The sequence below is a fragment of the Molossus molossus genome, unplaced genomic scaffold (assembly GCF_014108415.1).
Source record: "Molossus molossus isolate mMolMol1 unplaced genomic scaffold, mMolMol1.p scaffold_m16_p_22, whole genome shotgun sequence".
Taxonomy (NCBI): domain Eukaryota; kingdom Metazoa; phylum Chordata; class Mammalia; order Chiroptera; family Molossidae; genus Molossus; species Molossus molossus.
This window is the reverse complement of record NW_023425358.1, coordinates 24,141,564-24,164,683: the sequence shown is the minus strand read 5'-3', so window position 1 is coordinate 24,164,683 and position 23,120 is coordinate 24,141,564. Positions and strand designations below refer to the sequence as shown.

The 23,120-nt window shown below is 53.5% G+C and overlaps 1 protein-coding gene across 5 annotated transcripts in view; it reads right to left on the bottom strand.

Annotated features, from left to right (window-relative positions):
* Positions 1–7,200: 7,200 nt before the first annotated feature.
* Positions 7,201–23,120, bottom strand: part of HPS4 (HPS4 biogenesis of lysosomal organelles complex 3 subunit 2) — a 28,129-nt gene continuing 12,209 nt past the window's right edge. For all 5 annotated transcript variants that reach the window (XM_036277006.1, XM_036277005.1, XM_036277007.1 and 2 more), the window contains 7 exons: positions 21,854–21,926; positions 19,306–19,342; positions 18,477–18,573; positions 16,966–17,899; positions 11,585–11,717; positions 10,982–11,090; positions 7,201–8,384 (listed from right to left, as the gene is read on the bottom strand). In XM_036277006.1, the coding sequence (XP_036132899.1) occupies positions 8,213–8,384; positions 10,982–11,090; positions 11,585–11,717; positions 16,966–17,899; positions 18,477–18,573; positions 19,306–19,342; positions 21,854–21,926 (1,555 nt within the window). In that variant the 3' untranslated portion in view covers positions 7,201–8,212. The remainder of the gene's footprint in view (positions 8,385–10,981; positions 11,091–11,584; positions 11,718–16,965; positions 17,900–18,476; positions 18,574–19,305; positions 19,343–21,853; positions 21,927–23,120) is intronic.

The following is a 23,120-nucleotide window of genomic DNA, read 5'->3' as shown; positions in this document are numbered from 1 at the left end:
ATGGTGAACCTGAGATCACCTGGTTGGCCGGTTGGAGCTGTGGTGGGGTGATGAGACTTCACCCCTCCAGCGACATCCGGGAAGCCTTCTGTGGCACAACCGGAATCAAGATGTGACCAAGTGTCCGTTCCGTCTGGAGTTCTGTTCCCGTGATTTCCCATTGATCTGTCTGTACATAAACGTCCCAGGGCTGGACTCGGAGACAGTGGAAGAGCCAGCCCGTGTCCCCATCATTGCACGCGGTGTGTGCTGAGCAATGGCGGCCTAAGCGATGTGTGAGCGAGGACACTGGGAAGCCTGACAGACCCCAAGGACCCGGAGTCCCAGAGCTGGACTTGCAGTCTCCTGCGAAGCAGTGGCCAGGAGGCACCCAGTCTAGAAACAGCCTCCTGCTAGCTAGCGTGAGGAGGGCAGCCTGCAGCCATGCTGGAGATGCCGAGTGGCAGCAGTGGCAGCTCGATGCGGCCGTGCCGCAGTACGGATGACACAGTCTGTCCCCTGTGCAGGTCCAGCGACGCCAGCAGCTTCTGTGAGGAGCAGCGTCAGAAGTAAACGCGTCTCGAAGTGCACCAGGCAGTTACTAGCAAGTGTGCAAAGGAGCCGTGTCTACGGTTGAGCAAAACTTCTGCAAGATGTTGTTCAGTGATTAGAATGCAGGAAAGGGCAGACATTTCAAAACACCTGGCGTCTTTCTACTCATTAAGTATTTGTTCAAGAACCACTGAGGTGCATGATTTCTGTACATACCGATGCTCTACGTTTACAAAGCCCACAGCCCGCACAGGTACCTGGCTGCCTGCGCTCATGGGACCTGGTTGGGGAACAGGAGGTGAATAAAGGATTTGCTGAAAACCAGAGTGAACTGGTAAAGCTGTCTGTTGGGAAGAAGACGGGACTTGGGCGGAAGCCCCGAGCGGGGCACACGTGAGTTGGAGGCTCTTGGTTTTTGGATCGAGTCACAGCGACAGGCGGGACCCTGGAAGTGGTCCCGTGCGGTGCCTGCAGCAGAATGTTCTGCGATGGGGGGCGGGAGGCGCGAGAGCAGAGCGAGGGGCTGTTCAGGGATGCCGCTGCCACACTGGCAAAGAGAAGGACCCTGGCTTGAGGAAAGCGGAGTGCCCGGCGCTCGTCCCCATGCGACCTCAGTGTGCTCCGCTGCAGCAGTGGCACCCGGCACGTGGGTCCCCTTCCCGCCACGCAGTGCTCAGCTGTTACAGACGCAGGGGAGGAGGGGTGGGCGCACACATCTGATCGGGGTCCTGGGGCCAGGAGAGCCCCTGGCTCCTCTCCGTGACCTGTGGCTGCTACCGGGGGAGGAGCAGGTTGCTCAGTAGCTGCATTTTGCATTTTTTCCCTTTGTCTTAGAAGAGGGACAGGTGATGCTGGTGGCCTGGCCCCGAGGGGCAGCCTGGCTGCGGTGTTCTCCCCGTGCCAGCCGCTAGCAGCCGAAGCCCTGGCTGGGCTGCCGCAGCAGACAGGAAGAGCACCACTCACTGGGGACCGAGGTGTCTCGCTCCCTCGAAGTGCGTCGCCAGCGAGGCAACTGCTACAGTAATGTGTCAGCTAGGGATGCCCCAGGTGACGGGGGCCAGCGCGCCGGCCGGCTCAAGGGGCCCTGCCTCTACCCAGAAGCAGCCCGCAGCCGCTTCCAGACCAGGGTCACAGCCCAGGGCTCCCAGCCACCTGCTCTTCCTCCCCAACCTCCAGATTATCTGGGTTCTGAGCCCCTTGGTGACAGTGACCACCCCTGTCATAGTGAGTACCCCATAGTTTATAGTGGGGGGGAGGGTACTCCTAATCCACTCGGTCTTGACTTTGGCTGCACAGTACAATCATCGGGGGTTTTTGAGAAATACAGATGCCCGTACCCCACCCCCACAGCATCACATTTCTAGGTTCAGGCGGTAGGGTCCAGGTCCCGGTATTTGTTTTAACATTTTCCTGCCCAGATTCTAATGTGTAGCTGGAACTGAGGGTCGCTGTACTGAAGAAGAAGAAAAATAGAAAAGCCTTTGAAACCAGCTGGTTGAGATTAGAGCCTGGGCAGTGCCACCTCACCTTGGTCTCTAGGGGGCATGTTTTAAACACACTTCTCCAACAGTACCTGGTGAGCCAGCCCCTTATAAGGCCATAACAACCCTATTCTCAGGCCTTAGGTCTCCCGGGCATGACCCAGCCCCAGTTGCAGGGCTCTGTTTGAGACCCAGGACTGACCAATCGGAGCTTTCCAAACTTTTAGCTACTCGGGACATGACCCTCACTGCACCAATCAGCCTTTTAAACTCCTGGGCAGTCAGACTGGGTCAGGGCTGGGCACATGATCCAAATTCTTTGGCTGGAACCCTTGAGAAAGGCAACTTTCAGGGGTGGAGGTGGGGATCCAGTGTAAAGAAAATCCTGGAGTGAAACCCACAGAGAAAGGTCCCACCCTGTGGGGGCCACCTGAGTCCTACCTATGACAGCTGTCCCGGAACAGCTGTCCCCCTGGACTTTCAGTCACATGAAGCAGCGAGCTCCCCTTTTATTCTCAAGCCAAGTTTGAGCTGTGGTTTCTGTCCCTTGTCACCAAGAGTCCTAATCCATTCCTAGCTTCATCTATAAAATGGGCCCAATGCCTACTTTCAGGCTTAAAGTGAGGTTTGAATAAGATGGCGAATTCTGGGTGAACTGGGTGTGCTCCATACGTACTTTACAATGTAAACATGCAAAGCAAAGGCTGAGTAGAAAACGCTGTTTTAAGGACCACCCTCCCTGCCTCCGGCTCCCCCCCCCCCCCAGAGCGGTTACCCCCCAGCCCAGCCGATCTCGCTCAGCAGATGTAAACGCAGGGAGCGGAACGAGTAAGGCCATGTATTTCCGAGCTCTGACAGATGGCAGTGGAAATACCCAGGCAGACTGCAGCACCGGGTGACAGGAGGCAGCGCGCACGGATCGATCCACTTTCTGCCTCCTTCCCAGGCACACACGTACATTGGTCCTGCTTTCTGGTCCCCGTGTTCCCACTCTGATGCCTTAGCCCCCCCGGATTCAAGGTGAGGGCGAGGATTCTTCCACACACGGTACTATCACTGTGAGGAACGCCACATGGGGCGGGGGCAGGGGTGCTGGTTGAACACGAGGAGGCAGGCGCAGAGCGGCACCGATGGGAACAAAGGCGTGGCTGGCGGGAGGATGGCCGCAGTTAGACGTCGGTAGCCAAGACCCAGCAGCAGTCTTCTGAACCCTACACATGCATTCAGGCCTCGCTCTCCGCAGCCTGCAGAGCGACCCCCTGCCCAGGACCCCTGGGCGCCACCTGACTTCTCAGGACGCTCAACAGCACGCCAGGCCTTTAAATACATGCCGTTTTCCTCTCCGTTGTAAAGAAGACACAGGTCCAGAGATGAAGTACCTTGGATCCGTTTCCACTGCGGTAAGTCACAGAGCTGCGATCAGAACCCAGGTCTCTGACACCAAAGCCATGAGCTCCTGTCGCCACAGGAGCCATGGTGCGTTCAGACTGAAGTGCCGTGACCAGCACACACTGGAGCCTGCTGTCACCCTACCCTGCCTGTGGGCCTTGTTGGGTCCCAAGGGCAGGGCCCAGCGATGAGGGAGGGGGCAGGAGAGAAGGGCTGGCACTCGGCTTGGACACTGGTAATCAAGAAGTGGCCTCTTGCCCTGGCCGGTTTGGTTAGTGTTGCCTGCGGACCAGTGAGTCGCAGGTTCAATTCAGGTCAAGGGCATGTACCTCGGTGTGGTTTGTCTCCGGCCCTGGTCAGGGTACTGTGGGAGGCAGCCAGTCGGTGTGTCTCTCTCACACTGATGTTTCTCCCTCTCTCCCTCCCTCCCACTCTATCTGAAGATAAATAGAAAAATATCCTCGGGTGAGTATTAAAAAAAAGAAAGAAAGAAAGAAATGGCCTCTTCTTGGCTCTCGACAGGATTGGAAAGGCCCTCTGGGTTTTACTCCCAGAAGTACAGCCGGTCTCAGGCTAGGACATTTAAAATAAACAGAGAGCAGGTGTCCTTTTCTAACCTTGAAGTCTTCAGACCTTCACCAGAAGGCTCCCATATCCAACCAGCATGTCGACAAAAGGTCCAGAGCATCCTTCTTCCCCCTAAGCTAGGATGGCTTCCACTCTGCCTTCCCGCGGTCCTCACAGAGGGTCCCCTCCTGCTGCTCCCTTCCGGGGACAAGCCGACAGCTAAGGGTGGGGCTGGGTGTGTGGGGCTGGAGGCCGTGAGCCAGGCCCGTACCGCGCACGGTTCCAGAGCAGAGATCACAGGTGTGCTGCAGGCCTTTGACAACATGCAACACCTGACGATTTCGTCGGGGGCTCTGACCTCTTTCCCTTCGGTTGTCAAATAAAAAGATGACAACAGCCAACACGAGGACAGCCGTCACTGCGCCCCCTGCCGCCTTCTTCACACCCGTCTTCTCTGTGTGGCGAACGGCCCTCTGCTTATGAGCACACTGGGGACGGCGTTCCGGGCCCACGTGGACACTCCAGGGTACTCTCTGCATCTCAAGAGCCGTGACTCAGTCACACCTGCACCACCGTCAGCACCTGAGGTAACAGGTTCCAGGGATCTGGACCTGGTGCCGTTGGAGGCCACCGTCCGCCCAGCCGCAGTGGCTCACAGTGGAGGGCGTGCAGCTGGCACTGCAGGGCGGGCTGAGGGACAGTGACTGGAGGCTTGAAGGGCACTCAGCCACATGGAAAAGGGACCCCCGAGGAGGTTCAACACTCAGGGTACACCATGGAGGGTGACTTCCACCAAGACCCAGTCTTCACTTGGTACAGCTGTCCAGGTGACAAGAGCGAGGAGCCCAGGTGCTTCCCTGCAGGGGAGGCGGTGTGATGTGGCTCCACTGTCCCTCTAGGGAACAGAGACCTTTTCCCAGCGGGAATCTCTTGGCCACTACTAATCACTCCACAGGGAACGCAGTCCTTACGCTCGCAGGTGGCAGCACTGAGCTTTATGACGCTGTCTTCTGTGGTCGGCTACGGGGGACAAGGGGAAGCCAGCCGGAGGGCAACGGGCTGCAGCGGCCACAGCCGAGCCTGGATGACTGCACCGGGGTCGCGGTGCGAGGTCCCAGGGGCTGCTGAACAGTGGAAATGCACTGTCAGCCACTCTCTGGGCTGACCCCAGCTATTTGGCATGGAAATAGGGGAGGGGACTGACCCTTTCCCACTCCAACGGCCTCCCAGGGCCCCAGCCTACGCATCCTGGGTCCAAGAAATGATCCTCACCCAGGAGCCTCCCAGCTTTCCCCACCGTGCTGCCCGTCCAGTGCCCACCTGCCGCGTGTCCTCAAACTCAGGGGGATGGCACTGTTGTCCCTGGGCTTCCACCACACCCCTCCCAGAGATGTTGGGTGGGGCCAGGACGGCTGGGACGTCCACTCGCACAGGGTGCCCTGCTCGGAGGCCCCTGAAACGCTGGCATGTGCAGGGGACAGGGCCGGGCCCAGAGGAAGCAGGGACCCAGCTGGCCATTAACGCCAGGCTCTGGACTTGTAGGGAGAGGTGAGGGCTACTCACCTCATCTACCCCGAGTTGTCCAGCACAGTTCGCCAAGGCGGGAAAGGAGGGAGCTGGCACCAGACTGATGCTTGGTCTAGTATTTGGCTCGAGTCCCTGTGCCAAAGTTGTCAGGACCCTAGTTTGAGGACGAGATATGGGCAAGCAAGTGCATTACCTATTGCCGTGTGAAAAACTACCCCCAAAGAATGGCTTCGAATATAGCTCTCTCACACACGGGGCTGGGGATTCAGAAGTGGGTTCTGGTTGAGGTTCTCACAAAGGTGTCGTCAGGATGTCACCTGAAGGTTTGACTGGAGCTGCAGGACCTGCTTCCAAGGTCCACTCACATGGCTGTCGGCAGGGGACCTCACGAGGGCCCCCCTGGAGCTGCTGGGATGTCCGCTTCACCCCACAGCAGGCGACCAGGAGGTGGGAGCCGCATGTTTCATAACCTGCCCTCACGAGTCACATGCCACCCCCCACATGCTGCTCACTGGAAACGAGCCACTAAGTACGACCCACACGCAGGGGAGAGGCGTTAGGTCCCCAATTTGCAGCAAGGAGCTTGTGGATGTATTTGAAAGTGACGACCGCGTGTGGGTCTCTGTTCTGCTGTGCTGACCACATGCTCTTCATCTGATCATTAGACTCAATCTGTCTGGCTGGTGTGGCTCACTGGTTGAACATCAATCCATGAACTAAGGGGTCGCCGGTTCAATTCCCAGTCAGGACACATGCTCGGGATGTGGGCCCGATCCCCAGTGGGGGCGTGCAGGAGACGGCCAATCGATGTTCTCTCTCATCGATGTTTCTCTCTCTCTCTCCCTTCCTTTCTAAAATCTATACAGGAAATAAAAATGTTTAAAAAAAAACTCAACTCAAAGGGAAGCACCCGGCTGCCTGGAGCACTGATTCCCAGAAACCAGAGCATTTCGTATGAAAAGCATGTTTAACTCAACAGCAGCCCTGGGAAATTAGATGGAAAGAGGTTTCTGAGTGCAAAACAAGTAAGATTAAGATCTGCGGACAGTCCGACATCCAGGACAGGGCCCGTGACAGCCAGCACGCTTGTGAAAGACCATGTGTGAAGAGTCCCTGAACCAGTTAGTCGAGCTCCTGGTGGGTGGATGGAAATGGGTCCAGGCTCCAAACTGTCCCTGTTTCAGCACAACAGCCTGTGATCCCACCCAGCTGGGGGGGGGGGGGGGTCCAGTTCGGGAGCACCAGGGAGCACCAGGAAAAGCTGGGCTGCTGAAACTACTCGGCAAAACAGGAAACGGAATGTGTCACGTGAGTCTGAAGGACCCTGAGTGGCTGGCGTGCAGACTGGCAGTGGGTTTCTTCTTGGAGAGCGTAGCGGAGAAGCGGGAGGTACATATTTATCCCAGCTTGAGCTCCAGGGCCCTCCGTGGGGAGGACCGCCCCCTGGGCCATCCAGTGGCAGGAGGGTGGAAGGGGCGGGCCAGCCTTGCCCAGGCGGGTGCTCCTGGAGCCGCAGGCTGTGACCCCGCCCTCGCAGAGACGCTCTGAAGTGCCCCCTTCCTCGCCCCGCCAACGGGCTCAGGCACGGGAAGGACAAACCTGTCCCCGCAAGTATACGCATACATGTACACGCACAAAATACCTTAACTTGGCACTAGAAGTGTTCCTCTTTAATTACTCAGAACTCAACAGCACTTTTGGTGGTTTTATTTTAGCCCTTGGAGACGTGTTTTAAGGAAAAGACAGCCTGTCATAACGTCAGATGTCTGTTCACTGACGTAGTTTTTTAGGTCGCAGTTTTCGGATGGAACCTTCCGGCGAACGTTCCCTGAGACTGTGGTCGATAGCGTCACACTGCACTGGCCCCGCGTCCGCCCACAAGGCAGCCGACGTGGCTCCGCGGCCCAGAGCACGAGTGGTTCCCGCACTCGGCACTGCTGAAAAGCAGTTCTGCTTTCGCCCTAAAACATTTTGGAAACTCCCACCTGGGGACACTGTGAAGAGGAAGTGGGCACAGAGATCTAACCGAGACGCAGGCCCGGCCTGTCATCTCCCAATTCTCCAGTCTTGCCACCCAGGGCTGTTGGTGCCACCAACCCAGCCTCACTTTCACGTGATCAGCACGGGCCCCGCGGTGGGCACTGCCCAGGACAGGCTCCTCGTTCTGAGCAGTCCAGTTCCAGAATCCAGACATGGTGGCTCCACCCGGACCGTGCCAGCCCTCCCAGGGGACCGCTCAGACAGTCTAGCTGGGAAACATGTTCTGGTCCGCCTGCTAACAAGCCCACCCCCTCTGTGTGCTTGCACCTCACACCGCCCCCTGCAAGCAGGGCTCGGACACACTAGGGACAACCAGGTTCTAGAAAACCACCCCCTGAATTCCGTGGTGCGTAAGGCTGGGACGGAACGGCAGCAGGTGGCAGGGGCCTCAGTGACAGGGACCTAACCTCCCTGTGCCTCTTTTATACAAGGAGCCAAAGCGCCTGTCTTGGCCCCAGGACGGCCCACGTATAAAGGTCTGATCACGAGCTCCCAGTCCGTGGACCTGAAGAGCTACCTGGTCCCTCTCCAATCTGCAAAAGGAGGATTAAACACTCCAACACCGTCACTTCCTAAAAAAGGGACTATTTCCAGGAAAGTAAAAGTTTTTCTGTTTAAAAAGGCAGAGCTTTTGTCGGTACTGGATTTGAGAGTCAGCTCCGGGCGAGGGCCGCAGTTCAAAGTAAGTTCACCCCGTGCTTCAGCAGCTTCTGCTTGGCTTTGCCTGGGAGGCTGAAGGCGCTGTCCTGGGGGTTCGGGAAGCCGGAGGTCCGCGAGGCCGACGCCAGCTGCTGGAAGTAGGTCTCCTGGATGGGGTTGCAGCAGGCGTACACAGCTGTGGAGGCATTTCTGCGGGGGGGAGAGGGTAACAGTCCAACGCTGCCTGAGCAGATCTCAGACCACAGAGGCCACACGAGGGGCTCAAGTGTGGCCCAGCACACCAGAGGCTGTGGGGACAGCTGCCACGGCTCTGGGTTCTACTTATTCACTGACTTTCAGGTTCTGTGCCAATGACCCCCTTCCGATCCTTTCAGCTCACTGGATGCTGGAACTGTCCGTGGTGGCCACAGACACAGGCCCGAAGCCATACTAACTGAATGTGTGAACCGACGGGTGCAGCGCTTTCTGCACAGCCCGGCTCACCCTCACTGGCTTCCTGCAGGGCTGGTGCCACCCCACCTGACAGGTGAGGGCCCAGAGGCTCGGGGGGGTGATCTGTCCGGCCTCCATGACAAGCGCGACAGCGTCTGAGGCGGGGGTCCGATCCTCTACACACGGGCAGTTGGATGGGGAGCGAGGGGGCAGAGTGGGATGTGAAATAGTGACAGGAAACCTGAGGACACAGAAGTAGAGGGAAGGAGGAGGGTTTGGGCAAAGGAGGACCCACTTGAGAGGAACCGACTCGGGCCAGGCGACCAGCTGGATCCTGGATCCCATCATGAACTCCTTCCCCACTGGGCCCGTTTCCCCAAATCTACTAAAAGTGTGGAGTAAGGAACCACTAAGGCTCCCCTCACCAGGTCTCCTTCTGTGTAAGGAGGGAAGAGGGTCCCACCCTCCTCCTCCACCTCTTCCCTCTGGGACCTCAAGGGGCTGGAAGGGCCCACTGGTATTCACGTCTTGTGCTGTCACTGGACCCGCAGGACAAGCCATGGATGAGCCATTACAGCCATGAAGGGGCCCCATGGCCTGGTGGCTATGAGCATTCCAGCCCAGCTGTGTGCCCTTGGCTAAGTCATTTGCCCTTTCTGAGTCCCACCTTTCTCATGGGTAAAATGGATCTGACAGCAGTACGTCCCGTCACTGATTATATATGTATATATACATACATATATATATATTTTTTAAAACCTCACCTGAGGATATTTTTCTATTTTTCTATTTATCTTCAGATAGGGGGTGAGAGAGAAACATCGATATGAGAGGGACACATCAACTGGTCTCCCACGCAACCAGGGCTGGGGATGAACTGCAACCGAGGTATGTGCCCTTGACCAGAAATGAACCCAATGACTCATTGGTCTGCAGGCCGACATTCCAACTGCTGAGCCACACCGGCCAGGGCTCAGTGATATTTTTAAAGAGATTCAATGAGCAGGAATATATATAAAATAAATATAAATTGCTTATTACATGTGAGTTTTTAAGAAATGGTAGCTGTTGTTTCTATTACTACTCTTAAAACAGGCTTCATATCCCAAAGCCGGAACCCTCTCAGCATCAAGAAAGGTGAGACACTGTAGGGCCTCAACCTGGCTGATGGATCAGCGGCTGAGATTTTACTTCCACTGCCCCACTGAACAGATACCCGCCCCCCCAACAAAACCAGCTCCCAAACCAGTGACTGTACATGCAGACCCGCCTAGGCTGCCGGCCTGGGGCAGCTCTGACCTACAGCCAGGAACGACCCACGTCCCGTGGAAAGACTGCTGGAGACGGTGCTGGCATCGGAAGTGCCAGCGCCCGTGGGCATGAGGGCTCACCGCCCCGGCACCAGGCTCCCAGGCATGTCCGTGTGAGTGCAGGGCCCGCACCCTCCCACCCAGCCACACTGCTCCCGAAACTGGAAACGTGTGTGGAAAGAACATGTGCTCTCGAGTCAGAGAGACTGGGGTTCAAGCCCACTCTGCCTCCGAAGGAGAACGTGCCCCGGGGCGGGTCACCCGTGTCCTCCGTGCGGAGAGGGGCCGCGCGAGCCCAAATCTGCGAGGACTGAGCGAACGGCACGCGCACAGCAGGCGCTCCCCGGACCCTCTAACTTGCCTTACGTCCTGCTACTGGTTTCACAGAGAAGCATGTGGGGAGAGAAACAGAATTCGGTTGGTTAAATGCTACAAAGTACAGTAATGCTGACGAGATCTCTGTGCTGGCGTGGAGGCGTTTAGGGTTCGCCACGGAGTGGGAAAGGGACTCAAACAGCACATTAGTGGGGCCCGTTTTCTAGAAAAGGCTATTTAAATAATTAAAATTAAAATACTAATAATGAAAACTAAAAACAACACAACGCGGAGTAATATACACCAAACTGTCAACTAAGGGTATCATTCGGGTGTGGTGGGTGAGGGAAGGAAATGTTCTACTTGACAGGTTTGGGAGAAGACTGGACGACTTAGAATGAGCACATACGACTTGTCAGCATCATTTACAACAAGGAGCGGAGGCCCTCCTTCCCCGGGGCTGAATGACAGCACTGAGATGGTGAGGACCCCAGGTGTCCTCACTACTGTACCCCGGTGTCTAAAGCAGGTCTGAGCCCCAGGATGGGACCCAGAAAATACACGACACAGAAAAGCATGAGACTAGATCATGGCAGCCACCAGGGGAATAAAAGAAAGCCTTAAAGACAGTAACTGGGATGTTCTTCGTTTAGTTATGATTAGGTTGTGCCTGGGACCCCGGGAAGGTGGCTCCTGGCGCAGGACAGTGGGTGACTCAGGGGAGCTCACCTGAGGGTCATCTCGTACAGCGAGGGCAGCTGGGCGAAGTCGGAATGCATCAGGCTGGCAGCCTGCAGGAAGCGGCGGTCCTGGGGTGTGGCCACCCGTGGCAGGTTGGCTTCCAGAAGAGACACAGAAGCTGTGAGGAGCAGACTCCTTCCCCACAGCTCCCAACCTAGTATGGTCAACTGGGACAGCACAGCTCGTGTGCAGGTGCCGAGGGGAGAGACGAAGGCTGGCCCAGGATGCAGGGCCTGACAGCTGCCGCCACAACGGGGTCCGCACTGTCCCCAATCATAAGCAACGCCGGTCTGTGCGTGAGTACCTCAATTCTGAGCAGAACCGTGTCACAGATACTTGAACACAGTGCCTCTCTCAAACACTGGAGGAACAGCCATTAAAAGACAAGTGAGCAAGGAAGTGCTTGCCCAGCGAATTCCGAACGCAGTGGGGGCTGGGCTGCAGGTGAGGAGGCAGCACCCCGCCTAACTGCACATCAGACAGCTTTGGACAGAACACCAACACCCACCGGGTGCTGGGCCCCAGTTCTAACCCCCACCCCCTCTGGGCCCACCCAGGCAAGCCCGGCCACACACAGAGCCGGCTCCTTACCCATCAGCACGTTCTGACTGCGGTCGTAATGCATGAAGTTGTACGTTCTGGTGGAGGAGGTGGCCTCGTCTTTGGGCAGCGTCTCCTTCAGGTGGACCTCCAGCCCATTCAGGGACGCCAGGCTACTGTGGTACTGCAAAGGAGCCCAACAGGGTCACGGCTGCAGAACTAACCTCAGCAGGCCCCACACTTAGCAAATAATCATCCAAAGAGTATCTTATGTGTGGCTATTTGATTTAGCAAAATGGACTCTGACCAGTATTTTTACCCATTTTGAGAGAAGTACTAACTTCCACCCTTATGTTTTAATGCTTTTTTAAATTGCAGAAAGGGGAGATGAGCAGAAAAATAAAAAGGAGGAAAAAAGCAAAGAGAAACAGCCCATAATCTCACCATCCAGAAACAGCCCGTTATTAGCCCCTCTCCTTCTAGCTATGGCTTTCGCATGGGGCTGCAGGCTTTCGGCACAGCCGGCGAGCCCTCCTCCCCGCCCAGGGCTTCTCAGTCCCCCAATGTCTGCAAGTTCACCTCTCTCGGTGCGTCTAGAACGGTACCAGCCACACACTGTGCTTGGAAGGACGGAGGCGTGTTGGTCGAATGGTTTTCCGTGCTCTGGTTCAGAGGAGGAAGCTGGCTGAGAAGGCTGTTTGGGGGGTGAGGCCGAAGCCCCATATTTTAAAACCCACCCAGGGAGTCACGTGCAAGTACAGCTGAGAACACTGCACTACATCATTCTGTGTGACGCTTTCTTTATGAAATAAAAATGGGACCAAACCACAAATAATGATTGTAACCTAAAGATGTAAACATGAATTGCTCTTTTCTTCCTTAAAATATTCTACTACAATGGCACACTGTAATGGCATGTGGTCTCCTTTCGCTCCACCTTAGATGTGACCAAGTGCATCGGTCACGACCTGATGGACTCAGTCTGAAACAGGGCCTCCTGGAGCTGCTTCAGCCACAAGAAGGCCACTGTCCCCAGCAGATGGCTCCCAGGTGAAGGACATCCTGGCTCAGCCTCTTCCAAGCCAGATGACCAGGGGTAAATTACTGAATTTTCTGCGCCTCCCCCCTTTTTTTTATCTGCAAAATGGGAATACTACAGGGCTGCTGAGTGGATAAAGTGGAATAACATATATAAAATGCTTTGTAAAGCCTGAGCGAAGGCATTTTTATAGAGTCACAAAAATGAAAAGTACCGTTAAAGAAGTGATATCTCGTTAATAAGCACATACGTCTTGTCTGTGGATGAATGATTTCTCCAGACCTGTGTGGAAAATTAGTGTGCATAAAAAGTACAGAGGCGTGCCCTGGCCGGTTTGGCTCAGCGGTTAGAGCGTCAGCCTGCGGTCTGGAGAGACCCGGGTTCGGTTCCCGCTAAGGGCACGTACCTCGGTTGCAGTTTGTCCCCGGCCCTGGTTGGTCGTGCGGGTGGCAGCCATTCGATGTGTTCCTTTCACATCGATGTTTCTCTCTCTCTCTGTTCCTCTCTCTCCCTCCCACTCTACCTGAACAAAAAATGGAAAAATGTCCTCGGGTGAGGATAAAAAAAAAAAAAAAAAAAAAAAAAGTACAGAGGCGAGCAGAGTGCCTGAGGTGCGTCTCAGGTTCAGAGTTGTTTCTGGCAGTGTCCTAGCGGAACGTCTTAGAAATCCTAACGGCAACAGGTGAGGCACACAGGTTTTATTATGCATCATCTGTGCACCGCCAGTGCCTAGCAGAGTGCTGGGCTCCTAGTTGGTGCTCAGTAAAGATTTAACTAAGTGAATGAAGAGATGATCACATCACATGGCAAGACAGTCAACTTCTGAGCTCTTTGGTTTAAATTGAGGTGTACAGTTGAGTCAAAGGACACGTGCTCAGGAAAGATAAGCAAAATCTGTCCTGTTTGGATCACCAGTGTGGCCTGGCCAACAGAGCTGAACAGATACGTGTGCGCACACCCACGAGCATTCACTGTGAAGTCGAGCCCCAGCCTCGCTGGAAGCCTCTGGACCTGGGAACCTGGGAACAGGCACCCCTCCCATCCTGAGCCGGTGCCCAAAGGAAGAGACAGCGGGAACAGAGCATGAGACATGCCAAGACCGGAGTTTTCCCTGTAGGCACTGAGCTCTGCTTCTGGAATCTTCTGCCTGACTAGTACTCAAGATAAACCACTTAGCCACAAATGCACCATCACAAGGTACTATATTAGATGACATGGACAATAAGTAGTAACCAACTGCTTTCATGTATACAGGGGTCTATAAACCATGGCCTGGGCCAAACCCAGCCCATTATCTGTTTTTGTATAGCCTGAGAGCTACAAATAATTTTTCTATTTTTACATGGTTAGAGGGGGGAAATCAAAGGAATAATATTGTGATACGTGAAAATTATTGAAGTTCCAGTTTCCATGTCCATAAATAAAGTATTATTGGAACTCAGCCACACCATTATTTATACGCTGTCTAAAGTTTTCTAGTGTAACAGCAGAGTTGGGTAGTTGTGCAAAGGGGAAAACATCTGCTGTGTGTTCCTCAGCATTAAGTCTGCCAACCCCTGATATATACCACCAGATACGCAGCCCTTAAAACAGCCCTGGAGACACGGAGCTAGGGCCGAGTCCTGGATCCTGCTTCTAGTTCACAACAAACCAAGTGCATCGAATGTCAAGTTGCCATAAGGTGCAGAGGAAACGATGCCACAACATACGTTCCCTCAGAAGCACCAGTTTCATGGGGGAGGGGTGTTCCTTCATATTTCAGGATAAAACTCTTGTACTAACCTCAAGCCTCACCCACTGTACAGGGACAGCTCAATGTCCCTTCGTAGCCGTGACTAACCGATATGATCACTGTATTTGAAGGTCAGTGAGAGTACTTCGGGTTCTGAGCAGGGAATAATCAGCGGCTCTATGCTGCCCCCTAGTGTGACTCTAGTTTGTTCCTCTGAACCAGTGTGATCTCTCCTGGCTGGCTCATCCCCTTCCACCCACCTCCCAGCCACCCTCCCTGAGCAAACATAAAGAGATAGCCATTGAGCCAATGAAAGACAAGATGGCAAAATGACACCAGGGTGCCTTGGCAGTGTGTGATGTAACCAAGGAGCCCTTTCAAGGGGGGTGTGCTCACTGTGACATCTGAGCTGCAGTTTACCATTCTGCAGGGGACTTGTTTCTCTAGATGGCAGCAGACAGAAATCAGGTCTGGAACAAGAAGGCAGTAAGGATCTCTCCCCAAACTGTAAGACAGATAGCCTTCCTGTCTGCCGGTCCAACCTACTCTCAGACCCGCAGGCTGATCACAGTTACTGACGTCTTGCTCCCTTTAGAAAAGACGTGTTTTCTTCTTCCATAAGCTGCCTTCTCCGTCCTGGGCCTGCCCACCACTACACCCTGCCTCACACGAAAGCCATGGAGGCAGCTGTCCTAACAACATGGGTGGGCTGGGAGAGACCAGCTGACATGCCATATATAAGAGCCACGGAAGGCAGGGCATTTCCCCTTTCCTTGACCTTTCTACTGATCATTCCAAGGTCAGATCCCTAGGGGACAGAGCGGCTGGGGTGGGGAAGAGAAACAGGCAAGAATTCTGGACCAGCTGCTTGCCTTCGGTCTTTACCTCAACGAGGCCGTTTTCTTGCTGGTAAAACGGGAGTTTTAATGCCTACCCCAGAAATGTTCTGCAGCCCTGGCTAAAAGAACAGTGTAGTGAGGATAGACTGAATGTACAGCATGCATCTTTTTTTTTTATCTTCACACAAGGATATGCTATTGATTTGAGAGAGAGAGAGAGAGGGAAACACTAGTCGGTTGTTCCTGTACTCACCCTAACCAGGGATATAACCTGCAACCTAGGTGTGTGGCACGACTGGGAATAGAACCCACAACCTTTTGGTGTATGGAACGACATTCCAACCAGGGCCAGAATACATTTTAATTTACTTCCTTCTTCAAATGCAGCCTGAACTATTTTTTCTTTTTCTTTTTGGGAGGAAGGTGAAAAAAATGTATTTTTGTTTAATATTATGCTTGATTAACCAAGTCTACTTCTCTTTATTTTATTGATTTTTTAAGAGAGAGAGAGAAGGGAGAGGGAGAGAGAAAGATCAATGTGAGAGCAAAACATTGATCGGCACCTCCTGCACGCCCCCTACTGGGGGCTGAGCCTGCGACTCGAGCATGTGCACTGACGGGGAATTGAACACCGGCAACCTTTCCATGCACAGGACTCGCTCCTATCTACTTTATTGCATCCAAACTCTGGACCTTCAACATAACATGTCTGCAGCTTGAGGCTAAGCAGAAAAGACCATGAAAACCAAGGCCTCTGGCAGGGAGATAAGCTGTATAAAACTGCAGTCCTTGGTCCCTGTGCTGTTATACAAGGAGGCGGTGATGTCACCCAGAGCTCTGGTGAAGGAGGGTATGGAACAAGCCACCACTTGGTGTCACGTGTCTGTGGAAAGGGGAGAGATAAGCAGGGCAGGTCTGGAGAGGAGCAGTCTCTTGCCTGGGTGCTGAGCGAAGGGAGCTGCCATCCCTCTTCCTCTAAGCTCCAAGGTGACTTGCTCCTTTATGGAGGGTCACAAGCCCTGCATGCTAATGAGACTGGCTTAGAATAATATAGATTTAAGAAAAAAAAACGAGGCAAGCCCCAGGATACCATTCGCCCTGCAGCAATTCCAGCCTCCTATTCCTATTGCTACCACTTCCCTGCCAACTACAGCAAGCCTGTTACTATAGCAACTGCACCTCCAGGGCAGGCCCCAGAGAAGGCACTGCTGGAAGCGGTACAGGCTGGAATGGGTTAGTTAGGAGCCTTCTGGAGCCAGTCCGGATTTCAGGTGTCCCAGGCCCTCTAGGAAGGAGCTTCAATCACTGCGGTACAGTGGAGGGGCTATGCAGGGACACAGGGGCCTCTGGAGAAGTCCCACACTGCCTGACCTGTGGGGAAGGCACTCCAGATGACTCAGATCCTAGAGCAGCCCCGGCTCAGAAGTGAGGCCCACAGTGGTGGCGATGGTACAACAATGCCTGCGTGATCATACTGTGTCTGGAAGGGCAGGACCTGTTGCCACCCCCACACTGCCGACAAAGAACCAGAGGCTTGGGGGGCAAAGGCCTGTGTGCTGGGTCACACAGCCAGAACCAAGACTCCAAATCGGTCTTCCCCCATCCAAGAGGCTAGAAGAAGCAGGAACGTGCAAAACAAGCTATGCACTGGACTTGCGCTCACCCCTACAAACCCAGGGAGGGAGGTATGCCCCCACCCCCACATCAACAAGGACTTTCGCACAAGGTCACACAGCAAGGCAGAGCCCTTGTCCCCTCCTGCTCTGCACCCTCCCTGCCTGCCCACCTTCCCAGGGGCTGAGGCCAGCCCCAGCACACTCACCACCTCCTCGATGGCTGCCCTGTCTCCCAGCAGTGGCTCCTCGGCCAGCAGGGACAGCACCAGCCCTTTGACACTGTGCGTGTAGAGGTTCATGCGCACGAGTTCTCCCCAGGATGCTGGGGTCACCCTGGAGTCAGCGCTGTCTGCAGAGGGGCCATCGTCTGAAGGGTCTGCAGAGCCCGGGTGGCATTCCGGGCTGGGGGCTGAGCAGCTCTCATGAACCCCATCCACACGTGGCTCTGTGCCTTCTTCCCCCACAGAAAGCTTAGTTCCTCTCTGCCTGGAATCTAGGTGAGGCAATGACATTGTCCTGCTCTTCCTTCTGGGGAGGAGACCTTCCCCGGGAACGGGGGCTTGGCTGCTGTCCCCAGGAAGGTCTTCATGCTGCTCTAGGGCTCCATTCTGGGTGAGCACGGCAGGAGCGGAGGCAGAGAGGAGGTCTCCGACGGCTGTGCCCACAGGCAGGGCCTCAGGTGGCTTGGGTTCCAGGTGGCCAGAGTTGCTGACAGATTCCCTGTGACTAGGACCACTGCCATCTGGGACATACACATTCGAGAGGGCAAAAGAACCTGAGGATGTTCCTGTTTCCGGAGCTTCTGGAATGTGGATTTCAGACAAGTCCAGGTCCTTGTTCCCCCTGGGCAGACCAGGTTCCTTCACCAGGGAGCAGCAGAGCTCAGGACCCTGGTCCCTGGCAGTGTCATGCAATTCTGCAGGCTGGATGCTCTCCAGATCACGATCAGAGACATGTCCATTCTCTCCACTGCCGCTTGGCCAAGCTGCGTCAGGAGACCTGGACTCGGGGGTGGTTGCCCACGTCCAGGCCTCGGCTTCCTCACGTCTACTGGTGTCTTCTTTCAGGGCAGATGGGCTCCAACCCTTTGGAGGAGGTGGGGCAGAGCGCTCCTGGAGTCTGGCTGGAGATGCAGGCGAGCTGGCAGACAAGGAAGATATGAGGACACAGCCACTGAGCACAGGGCAAGTGCTCTTCCCTAGCGACACTAAAGCACCGCCATCGGTGATAACTGGGTGCTGAGGCCAGAGCCGAAGAGGCCAAACCACAGGTGTAAAACTAAGGTGATGCCTAGCTCTCGGGCTTCAAGCGGCAATGCCAGGATCGCCTAGTGGAAACACAGGCCCCACTGGACGAGTCACCCACATCTGGAGTCTGCTACAAGTCAGCCCTATACTGGGTGCTGCACAGACACTATTCCAACTTTACCACAAGCCCATGAAGCAGATGCTATTGGGTCCACTTTATCAAAATTAAAACTGAGGTAGTGAATAAACTTGCCCAAGGTCACAAAGCAGATAAACAACAGACCTGAGTTTCTGAAACCCTAGTCATGTCACTAGACCAGCTGCCCTATCTCTCTGCTAAAGTTCCAGAAGCCCCTTCCAGGGCAGAACCCGGAGGGGGTGGAGTTAGGGAAGGCTGGGCCGTCCCGGAGCTTGCATGGATGAACCCACACCAGGGACTCCCGGAAGCATGAACTCCTGTGCTCCCTCACCTTGCCATGTGCTCCCGTGGGAACTCACGGAGACTGATGGCTTCCTCTTCCGTCACGAAAACAGGCATGATGTGGACATTTGGGGGGAGGACCGCTCCTGGAATCACAAAGCAACATGGACAGGGCCCTCCCCTGGACCAGAGGAGGAGGGGCAGTAACTGCTCATGGGGTGATGCATGCACCCCACTCGCCGCTCAGACAGCAGAGTTGTGGAGCACTCCTCAGCCCAGAACAGAAGCACAAAAATGCAGCCACGATTTCTGTGGTCAGCAAGGAAGAGCCCATGTGGGCACCTTTACTCCCAGCTGTAGAGAAGGGTGACATTTAGTGGCACTTAAACAAAAAAGATGCACACTGGGGAAGCAGTTCCAACTGACAGAAGGGATGTGCCCCAACACAACAAAATGACCCTCCTGGGGACACGTCCACATCCTGCACAGGGCTTTGTGGCACCTGCCATTTGTCTTACGCCCTGAACCTGTTCGAGCTGCCCCATTACAGAGAGTTAGGGAGGACCTGAAAACTGGATTTAGAACGTGTGCCTACACAATGCAATGTACAGAAACTCTATTATAAAACTAACGTATTAACCGATGGTTAACGTGATTAACCAATGTCACCCCAAAAGTGTAATTTTTAAAAAAAGGTGTGCCTAAACTCATGTGCTTCATTTACAATTAGGGTTTTGATGGCTAACTCTGTACTTCACGCTCTACTCCACCTATCTCCCAAATTTCCCAAACACGAATAGCCACACGGCCGATTTCTCAGGACGACTTCACGCATAACACGGCGTTCTCAAGATGCAACGGTGCTCCTCACTACTTACCACGTTCCTGCCGGGCATCTCCTCCTGCAGGTCTTCTCTGAAAATAAACACACACAGAAGTTGGCGCTGGGTACCACGTTCTCCTCCTGACAGTGACTGCACCGGGCCATCTGCTCATAAAACACATTTGTCCCAGAACGCTGGTCCCCACCACATGCCAACAGCCAAGCAGATGGGAGCGAGGCTCCCCCAGGCTCCCGCTCACCGCCATGGGGGAGGGGAGGACAGAACCTGGCCGCCACAGGCCACAGGGCAGCAACTCCACCCGAACTCACATTGGGCTTTAGTTCTGATTTCCGTTTCTCCCCTCCGGGAATAAAAGTGAGGACTTGGCCCTGGCCGGTATGGCTCAGCGGCTGGAGCGTCGGCCTGCGGTCCAGAGAGACCCGGGTTTGGTTCCCGCTAAGGGCACGTACCTCGGTTGCAGTTTGTCCCCGGCCCTGGTTGGGCTGTGCGGGTGGCAGCCACTTGATGTGTCCCTTTCGCATCGATGTTTCTCTCTCTCTCCCTCCCACTCTATCTGAACAAAAAATGGAAAAATGTCCTCAGGTGAGGATAAAAAAAAAAGTGAGGACTCATGTTTTCCTTTTGACTGTAAGAGCACTCGTCTTCGAGAACACAGCCTCATGTGCCGTAGCCCTGCAGAGAGCTCACACAAATCCCACGATAGCAGGAAGGGGAAGGACTGGACCTGAGCAAACGCTACTCCACCTCTGGCTTGTTGACTCTCATGACCAAGGTGGGAGACCTGGGACTTCTCTCCAAACAGCTGTCCAGCCTCCCAACCTACAGGTTCCAAAAGGACCCACCAAAACAAAACAAAACTGCTCTTCCAGCCAAAATGACTTTGGCTTGCTTTCTTTACACAGGCTTACTCCAGACAAAAATTCTTTTTTAAAAAAATCACATAATTCCTTTACCCACAAGCTAAAACTATAATTATTAAGCATATTTCCTTTAAGTCTATCCATTTTTTTTTTCTTGGTTAGTCCTCCCCCAAGGATATTTTTTCCACTGTATTTTAGAGGGGGGGGGGGCAAGAGGAGGTGGGGAGAGGGAGAGAGAGAAGGGTAAAAGACATACATTAATTGGTTGCCTCCCTTATGTGACCTAAATCAGGGCTGGGGATCAAACCTGCAACCCAAGTACAAGCTCTTAACCGGGAATCAAAACCAAGACCCTTCAGTGCACAGACCGACGCTCTAACCATATCAGCCAGGGCTAAATATATTTACTTAAAAAAAATTTTTTTTTTTCTTTAGAGAGAGAGAGAGAGAGATAGAAACATCGATGAGAGAGAACACTGACTGGCTGCCTCCTGCATGCCCTCGACTGGGGATTAGGCCCACAACCGGGGCATGTGCCCTGACTGGGAATTGAACTGGCAACCTCTTGGTGCATGAATCACAGAGCCACACTGGCCGGGCTCTATCCACTTTTGAATACTTTGAGACCAGACTATATAAAATTGCATTTTTGTGCTTCAACGGTAACATAAAAGTCTTGCCGTTAAAATACTTTTGGTCATTTTATTTTTTAATCCTCATCTGAGGACATGCTTAGAGAGAGGAAGGAAGAGAGAGAGAGAGAAACATTGATTGGTGGCCTTCCATATGGTCCCTGACCGGGAACTGAACTAGAAACCTTTCGGTGAACGGGACAATGCTCAACCAGCTGAGTCCCTCGGGCCAGGCTCCTTTGGCCACTTGGCAGTGGCTAAGATGTTATGAACTTTGTCTGCAGGGAGAGACAGGGAACATTTTCACCTTTGTGGGCCAGTCTCCACCGCAGCCACTCGACTTGCTGTCGTAGCCGAAAGCAGTCCAATAAAACTTGCTCTGCAGGCAACTGTGCTACTCCTACCTCAGACATTTCAGTTATATCTGATTTTTTTATTCTCATAAATCCTATTGTGATAGTTGTGATTATAAATCTTTTTCAGCAGGATTTCCTTAGGGCCAAATCCTAGAAGCTGAATTAGTGTGAGAAAGGAAAAGGCCATTCTTAATCCACTCATCAAACAGTTTACCAGAAAGACTGCTCTAACGACACGTCCACCTGCAGTGGGAAAGGAGCCCGACGAGGGCCGCCATCCGTCTGAATATCCACTGATTTACAGGTGCAAGGAGCTTGCCTTACATACGTGTAAACCTGTGAGCTCAGATGCCAGAGTCAGCAAGTAGAACAAAGAGCAAAGGACTGGAGGAGGCAGCCAGACGCTGGCCGTGATCATCTCTGCACAGTGAACTGTGGGCAGTTTTACTCTCAATGAGCATGAATTTTTTTTTTCATTATAAGAACAATTAAATAAATATACAATGGAAGTATTTTTAAAGCGTTTCTGATTTCCTAAGTCATTCTTTAGCATCTCTAAAAATCCAAGACCCATCCTTGAGGAAAGTTAAATTCCCCTAGTTCCACTTGGATGGAAGAAAACCAACTACACAAGTGTCCCGAGCGCACAGAAACGTTTTCTTGCAGCCCTCTGGAGGAAAGCCAGGGCTGCCTGGGGCAGAAGCGTCCCAGCAGGGGGTGGCCTTGACCTTACCTGGTGCCGACGGGCAGCTCCGTGCAGCAGGACCTTGGCCGTGAGGGAGGGCGGGAGCTGGGTGCTGACAATCCTAGGTCAGACACAGGAACATGCGCGGTGTGAGAAGAAATACATTGCAGGCCCCGAAACTGCAAAGATTCCTAACATCCTACATTGGCCAGGATCTTGAGGACACAGCTGGTGAAAGTGTCAACTGGTAAAGCCCTTATGGAGGGCATGCTGGCGATTCCTATCAACACTTGAATGTCCAAACCCTTTGACCTGGCTTGTACTGAGAAGTATTCAGAAGAATATTTATTATAGAGAAAAAAGGTGAAATCATTTTTAAAAATGGATAAACAATTTAAACTTCCATCAAAAAGAGAATAGTCAGATTAACCAATAAATGTGCAGCTACTATGAGATGGACCAATATGGACTGAGAAAGAAATCTCCACTCTATACATTAGGTTGAGGAACCATATGATCCCATTAAATAGAGAGCAAAAATAACAACACATACGTGTATGTGCAGATTTGTGAAAACACACAGAGAGCAAAGGGAGGAAGCTCACCAAAGGCTAACTGGAAATGGGCAGACAGTGAGGGAGAGTGGATGGGAACTTTTAAATTATGCTGTGTGCTTCTTTCTGGGTTCATTTTTTTTTTTTTTTTCCAGATAGAGTGGGAGGGGGGGCGAGAGAGAGAGAGAGAGAACCATCGACGTGAAACGGACACATCGAGTGGTTGCCACCCATGCAACCCAACCAAGGCCAGGGACAAACTGCAACCAAGGTATGTGCCCTTAGCAGGAACCGAACCCGGGTCTCTTTGGACCGCAGGCCAACGCTCTAACCGCTGACCCAAAGCAGCCAGAGCTGGGTGCATTTTTTAACAATGAGAATATGTTCATGCATCCAGTGTATAATTTAAAAGTACAAAAAATAAAAAATATGAAAAGAAAAAAAATACCACCTTTGACGGCCATGTCACTCATAAGGCTGGAGGCACCACAGGCTCATTGAGAACCATCAGAATGAAAAGAAGGGAAAAGGGATGAGGGGTCTAATTGTGGAGGGCCACTGGGAACCAGGGTCTATGCTTGGTCCTTCTATGTCTGCCACCTGATTTCATTCTCTACAAAGGGTCTCTTCTCTATTACCCAGAAGAGAAAACAGATCAAGCCACTGGCCCGAGGTCACACAGCTGGGAGAGCAAAGCCAGGACTGGAACCCAGCCCACAAGACCCCTGGGTCCCCCAAGAGCCCGGAGAGGTACTCCAGCG